We start from the raw sequence: 7333 nt of genomic DNA on the forward strand, positions 1-7333 counted from the left end.
TGACGGGAGTCCAACACCGGCCGAACCAGAAGAACCCGGTTCGAGTGGTGGTGTGTGAAACAGAGGACAGGGGAAGGGGAAGTCGAGCGAGACGAATCCGTGGGGCCCATGCTTTGATACGTGGGAGATCCAGACCATTCAAATGCACCCTAAGAGTAGGGTCAGTGAGGGTGACCATCCAGTATCATGGCAGTCATCCAGGCTTGACCATCTATATTAAGTGGCATTAAGACATAATTTGGTGGAATTTTCTGACTCTCAGACATCAATAATAACATTCAATGCAGCTAGGTAGCGTCCCACCCAAAGGGCACATTGTATTCAAGATGAATAAGGACATTTTATGGCATTGTGCAATGGAAAAGACAGAGAGTTGATCATTCAAGATGCCTTGAGCTTAACATGGTAAGGATAGTTCTGGTAGATGGATATGCTGATTGCCACAAGGGGTAAAGCTATTAGACAATACAAAGAAGGGGGCTTCCCATCAAAAATAAACTGTAGCAATGCAGTGACCAGCAATGCAGAAACAATGACAAAGCCCTGTGCACATAGGAATAAACTGGTAAGAAAAGAAGACAACAGCATTGGAATAAACTGGTAAGAGAAGAAAAGGTGAATTTTAAAGAAAACAATTCTTCATGAAAAAAAAAAGCACGATTACTTGCCTTTCGAACACCACCAGCATGGGCAGTAACTAGCCCCACCAAGATCCCACCAATGGCATTAGATACTACAGGAATCTGGAACACAAAGCAAATGCTTAGCCACTCCTCAATCCGATGAGGATCATTCAGTTTGAAAAGCTTTAAACAGAGGCAAGTGCCAACTGAGGTGATGAAAATCAGTCAAGTACCACTATTTTTATAACAAGACTCTAGCTAGATTAAAATGATCTGATCATCAATTGTAATATTACAAATATAGAAGCAGGCATAGCAGGCCCTGTCAACTACTGTAACTACCCTTCCTACTCCATGTTTCTCTGGATTGACTGTTTGTAACCTCCTAATGCTGCAAACTGAAAGGAAGCAGCAGCCTCCAACCTCCGATCAAATGGCTAAACAGCAATTTGAATGGCTTCCTAGAAGTGAATATACAGAGAATGAAAGATAAATACTGGCTGTTTCTGATTATCCAACAAATTCATGTAGCCTAGGACAAGGGCATTGGACATGTCAAGCAATGAAATAAGAACATCAACAAAGGACATTAACCACTTCTGAGAAAAAAGACTCACAAAAGTAGTTGCACAGTGAAAATATAATGAGAACATCAGCAAAGAAAATTAATCACTTCTGGGATTAAGGGCATGCACGAGCAATTGCAGAGTTAATTTCTTGTGAATCCATTTCATAACAGGTTCAATAATATTATGAAGTTAATGGAGTTCATTTGTATTTTACTCTGGAATTGCTCTGTAACTTATCTGTGATTAGTAACAAAGACAGTTTTCAGATAACCCAAGCATCCAGAAGGAAGGTGTTTATGATCTCCTCAAATGCCATCACTAATAGTATTTTCCTGACTTTGGTCAGTTTGAAACTATTCACGTATTAATAGCACTCCATGCATGAACAAAGTGCCTAATAAGGCATGGAGGCACACTGATCAGTGGAGACAGCTACACCACAAAACCAGATATGGAGCAGGAACTTGGAACACTTTTAGAGTATTTACCAGTGTCAATGCAGTCCAACCATGAAAAAAGCCCTTTTGTCTGATGGCTTCTCCATCTGGAGATTTATAAGTGCTGACCAACAAGCAGAAACTGCCAACAAATGACATCTCGACAGTCATCAAGTATGAGGTGTGCTTCTTCACCTATAAGCAAAGGGAGATCAGGCCTCACAAAGACGCACTAGATAATTGTTTCTTGTAATGAAGGGAAGACAAGACTGACCTGAGAAGCCCACTGACAGAGAGAAGAAGCCAGACCAGAAAGAACAGATGCAACTAGAACAGGAACAATCCCATTAAGCCAAACTTGATCTGGATTATTGCCACTGGAACCTTTGCCAGAGCCTTCCCCAATACTAAGCAGAACAGCAGCAAAGATCAATAAAATAAGAGCTCCAACTTGCTGAACTGATTGCTTCTGCCTGCATATCTCATCCAGCAAAATATGCAACAGTCAGAGATACTTTGGTAATTCTCTCAACTTACCTGTAAATGTGGTCAATTCAAGAGGCCCTTCCATCAGCCTGATAAACCTAACTATGCAAACATTATGATCTCTACAAATAAAAGGCTCCTTTTGCTTTTACAGCAGCAAATCATTACTAGAACAGAATAAAACATCCAAAAGCTTTAGACAAACATAAATGCGCTAATATACAGGAAGAAATACATGACAAACAAAGAAGACACACACAGACATGCACTGAAAAAAAAAAGCACAAGTTTGCTACATATATGTATTTAAAGTCCCTAGCACTAATTTATATTTTTCCAAACATGCGGCTCAATAGAGGGAAAAACCGAAACAGGAATAAAAGAGTTAAAGCAAACATACCCTAAGATGAGGTAAGTAAACAATGCAGTAAAGAACAATTTTGTCTGATTCAGCATTGAAAAAGTCAGTGAATCAAGGTTCTTATATGAGATCTGTAGCAAGCTGTTTTGCAATGCATAAATTGCTGCCGGTAGGCCTGATGCAGTAAGTGAACCAAGCAGTGTCCATTCATTCCACAGTCTACCAAGACTGCCTTCTTTAGCCAAAAGCAGAAATGCACATACAACCTACATATCAACACAAAAATAAGAATTATAATTTTCATACTAAAATGAAGTTTGGTGGTGAAAGCACATGTTTAGAAGCCTAAACTTACCTTTGCTGCCTCACATGTCATAACAAAGGAGGTGACTATAACTTCTCTCCTGTCAAGGATAATAAAGAACTTAAATACATTATAGGGTTGGAGCTTTTTAAACTAAAACTAGTGCATAGCTAACAGAATGTGTTCCGTCAAACTGAGGTTTCTAAAATAAGAATTTCATGAAACAAAGAAACCCCCGCTATAGTTTTTATTTCAGTTTCTCATAATAGAGTGGAATAATGTGCTAACAGAGGATAGGATAATAGTGAACATAAAATGCACTGTTTCAGCAAAAAGCTAATATCCATTATACAACATCCCTGGACAAAAATTCTCATTACGAATCAACACAAGGCAATGAGGCACTACAAACACTAAACTTTCATTTTATTTTGAAATGAAAATTAGAATAATTTATCGAGAGCAAAAATAGAAGCACACATGCACAGTTAGCATAACTTTTCTCAAATGGCCCATTAGTAAATGATGGTTGATTCACCTTTTTTTTCATCGGCAAACTCATTTCCAAGTTGGAGACATGTAATTCTGAAAGGTCTAATGCCATTGAGTTTCATATAAAAAATCATTGCTCCAATTTGCAACAAATACCAGATTTTGGATAAAAAAAACGGACGTGTTTGGAATGGGTCACATGAGAGCTTCTCCTACATATCCTAGAAGGGTGCCCCTCCAAATTCCAAAACATTCCCTGATTGAACAACAAGTGTTCATCATGATCTACAATAGATGATGGCCTGATCTAACTTTTCTTCATGCAACACAAGAAGGCAGATGTCAGGCCTCTTTTAGGGTGTGCTTGCATAGACCCACTTGGAACTCCACAGAAGTTTATGTCATAATCACAAATGTGGGTCTTGGTTATATCTTGTCTTGGCAAGGCAATCTCTTGCGATGACATCAGTTTAGTTGATAAATCATGGGAAAATCTTGACATTTAAAATGAAAAAAATAGCAGAAATGAGTAAGAAAATAACACGTTTAGCTTAAAAAACACACGTAACAAAAGAAATAAGTAAAAAAATATAAAAGAAAGAAGAAAAACATATTTTAAGGTATACAAAATAAGTAAAAGAGTAAAAGTAACTGATAATATCCTGATATTATCGCAATAATATTGTGATATATATAAATTTCTGATATTTTCAAAATATTGCGAGATGTTGCCCTTAAAGATAATGCGGATATCTGTGACTATGGTTTATACTCCCAGGCAACAGAATTCCCAAAGTTGAGAAGCTTACCCTGTAAGCTGTTTATCAGAGTCCATGATTTAAATCCCGACCTACTCGAGTGGGAGTTTAAGGTGTGGAAATCAGCATTTGTTGGAATTAATCAAAATGCAAATTGATGAATTGGCACGCATTGCAATTCTGTGACCGAATCGTAGGCAATATAAAATGCACATATATTGTGCATAGAAATATCGTTACCAATCCTTTTGCACCGGATCGTTACGGTCACGATAATACTGAAACAAGAATAAATGGTCATCGGTCTTGACCACCACATGAATAACAAGCAATCTACGAGTAATTATCGTTCGTCGAGATCTATCATTTGCAGAATAACAATAGAATACCAACAATTTGTGCCCAAATAGAACTTAACCGCCAAATAAAACCAATTTTCTGGGCATACCTGGTGAAACGTTTTGATAGCAAAGGCTGAGCGCCGTACTGCAAGGTGAGCAATACCTGATACAGCCATACTTTACCGCTAATCCTCCTTGCATCCGGCACCGCTTTCGGCTTCGCCCCCATTCTATCAGAGCAAGAAACCCAACCAAGAAAATCCCCTGAAGGCCTGAACCAACTTGTTTGAACTCGTAATCAAGATACAAAACTCCAGACCTCTTGAACCACAGGTTGATATCACCGATTGCTCCTCCGAGAAACTGCTAATCGTGAAGACACCCGCAACGAGAAAAAATCCAAGTCTACTTTTGTTCCGAGCGAGAGCTTGAAGCGCCCTGGGATTCAAGGTTCGCCCGGGAAGAAGGAACAAGAAATGTGAGGATTCAAGAATAAGACACGACCACATTCACTCGCTCTTGAACTAAAACCGCCAAAAAAGAAAGCCAAATAAAATACCCACCGCGGCTTTCGCCGGATAGATCATACGAGGAGACGTGAGGGTTTTGGACTAAATCCGATCGCCGGAGACCGTGACTCGATGGGAATTACCGGAATATTCATCGGAGACGGCCGTTCGAGGGCGGCGGGAGACGGCAACACGGCAGAAATGCGTCGGAGAAGAGAGATTGAGAGAGGTGTTAGTTAAAGAGTTTAAATAGTGCGGCCCCCGGCCTAAGAGGGCGCACTGAAACCCTTTTCGATGAACGGTGGAAAGCAATTGGGATCCGTTTGTGCTTCTGACGTCACAGGGGGTTCCTTTCCGCACGGGAAAACGCTGCTATCCGAGGAAGGAGGAACGGCGGAAAATGATACGGTGGGTGGTGCCCCGCAAAAATCCAAACTAGAGCATTTCAAAATAACACTGACTAAGTTCTATGAATTATTATTTTTTCTTAGGAGCAAAATTTAAAAAATACTTTAACAGCAAAAATAGATATATATATATATATATATATATATATACAATCATTCATTGCTCATCAAAATATTTCATTTAATCAAACCAAAACAAGTTATGTATTATAAACAGTACAACTTAAACTGAGCTTATAAACGAAATGTCTAACAAAACCTCAAGAAACTTTGGATCTTGATGTCTCCCTGCACTGCATTGCACATCGTAGGTTCAATACCTATATCTCCCATAAAATGAGCTCAGAATCATTTTGTGTTTGATAAAAAAACATTTTAATTCTAATAAGTATAATATGTTGAAGACATAAAAGACACTTTAGGACCGCAGTTGAAAACATTGTAGCTCAAGGCTCTGCAACTTAGCATATAAGTATCACATGGACCAAAGGAAGAGCTTCTTAAGCTTAGCTTTGCCATGCGAATACAATTTGGGTCTTTTACTCGATCGATCCAACAATGTACCGAGATCAATACCTTATATAAGGTGATACATGAGTAGTACTAACATAAATTTATTTATTTATTCGTTAGTTTACCTATGACTAATACATTGTTTCGATAATTATAAATTCACCTGCTAGTATACAAGAGAACTTAACTTCGATGTCAAACAAAGTCATCTTGGTATTTCTTATGCTATGTATTTTTGTGCCTAGAGGCCTGAATGACCCTGTCCATAGTGAGGCGACAAATTTTTGTCAGAATAATCATTGCTAGGCCGGTTTGGATGCATCCTGCTATTGCAGCTACGGTGTCAATCCCTAGGTCTTAGGAATAACCCAATCTCCAAACTTTTGAGTGGCTGGGAGACCGCATGAACTTTTTGGTTCATAAGATAAAGTATGTCACTCGAGATGGTACCATTATCATCTATCTTGATGAGCGTAAGTCCTGAAGGGGTTCGATGGCATAATCTTTTTTATTAAAACATCAAGTGTCAAATAAGCAACCAGTGCATTATGCACAAAGAGAAATATGAACCCAACCCCAATCAATTTTTTAAAACACGGGCCGATTCTCGTATAAAAAAGGACTATCATTATGTTTATTTATATGCATGTTCTTGGCGCCTACGGCCTTCATGGGTGCTCCACCCCATTGTGAGTGAATAATCAACTCTTGCACAACAACACTTATCAATACTATTCTTGTGACCATAGTTTATAGAGACATGCATAATCAATTATTACTTTTAATCGACTCCTCGGGCGTGTTTAGCCGCAACGAGCATCGGCCTAACAAGGCGCAATAGCTATTTTGGCACAGTGATCCTTACGAGTATGATGCCCTTGAAGGCAAAAATGAAATGAGTCATCCTAGCAGGGTTCCAACAACGAGGGCATGTAACATCTGGGAATTTTCAAGAATTTTTCACTAATTTAATATGAATTTTTAGTTGACTTCCCTGTTTGGATCAATATTTCTGAATGTTTAAATTAGCTCTCTATCCAAGATCCAAACTAGACTAAATTTTGATTCATAATCCAAAACCCTACTCGAAAACCTAAGTGATTTAATCCATATTAAAAATAAGCATTCAGTATGAATTTAACCTACATTTCAATGTAATTGTAATTCAATTAATTTAGGGTTTAAATTGGAATTAGTTAGACTTAAATTTTAGAAGAATTAGAATTTTAATGTGAATTTGAATTTCAATTAAAATTAATTTAAAAGTGGCATTTTAGTAGATTAGGTAAATAAATTAATTTAGTTATAGTCTTGATCGTTGTAGGGGCTAATGGAAAATTAGCTTTACAAATTTTTAGTTTTGGCTCTTGTCCAACTATATTTAATCCAATCCAATTAAATTGGATCTGATAGAATTATATTGAATCTAGAATTTGGGCATTGGATCTTGGTGAAATCCAATTTCTAGTTTAAGATTTGATTTGGATCTTTGGTTGATCCAAATTTGAATAGAATCTAAGATTTGAATTCGGA

General features: G+C 37.9%; 1 protein-coding gene across 2 annotated transcripts; it reads right to left on the reverse strand.

The window, feature by feature from the left end:
* Positions 1-315: 315 nt before the first annotated feature.
* Positions 316-5096, reverse strand: LOC149846656 (UDP-N-acetylglucosamine transporter ROCK1-like). Of its 2 annotated transcripts, XM_089998106.1 has the most exons (8): positions 4935-5096; positions 4479-4809; positions 2832-2880; positions 2516-2742; positions 1904-2102; positions 1681-1824; positions 669-743; positions 316-543 (listed from the first exon to the last, which is right to left on the reverse strand). In XM_089998106.1, exons 2-8 carry the CDS (start codon positions 4598-4600, stop codon positions 382-384), a joined length of 978 nt encoding a protein of 325 aa, XP_089854232.1. In that variant the 5' UTR covers positions 4601-4809; positions 4935-5096; the 3' UTR covers positions 316-381. The 2 variants fall into 2 exon arrangements, with proteins under 2 accessions (XP_089854232.1, XP_089854233.1); XM_089998107.1 differs by lacking the exon at positions 1681-1824.
* Positions 5097-7333: the final 2237 nt, after the last annotated feature.

This window comes from Nuphar pumila, chromosome 2 (genome assembly GCF_984573655.1).
Source record: "Nuphar pumila chromosome 2, dmNupPumi1.hap1.1, whole genome shotgun sequence".
Lineage (NCBI taxonomy): Eukaryota > Viridiplantae > Streptophyta > Magnoliopsida > Nymphaeales > Nymphaeaceae > Nuphar > Nuphar pumila.

Bases quoted from the DNA above. Each gene is read 5' to 3' on its own strand.
- LOC149846656 (XM_089998106.1), bottom strand. From the start codon at position 4,600: ATGGGGGCGAAGCCGAAAGCGGTGCCGGATGCAAGGAGGATTAGCGGT. The intron at 2,743-2,831 runs GTAAGTTTAGGC...GTTGATATGTAG, and splicing joins TGACATGTGAGGCAGCAAAG to GTTGTATGTGCATTTCTGCT. The intron at 544-668 runs GCAAGTAATCGT...CTATGTGCACAG, and splicing joins ATGCTGGTGGTGTTCGAAAG to GGCTTTGTCATTGTTTCTGC.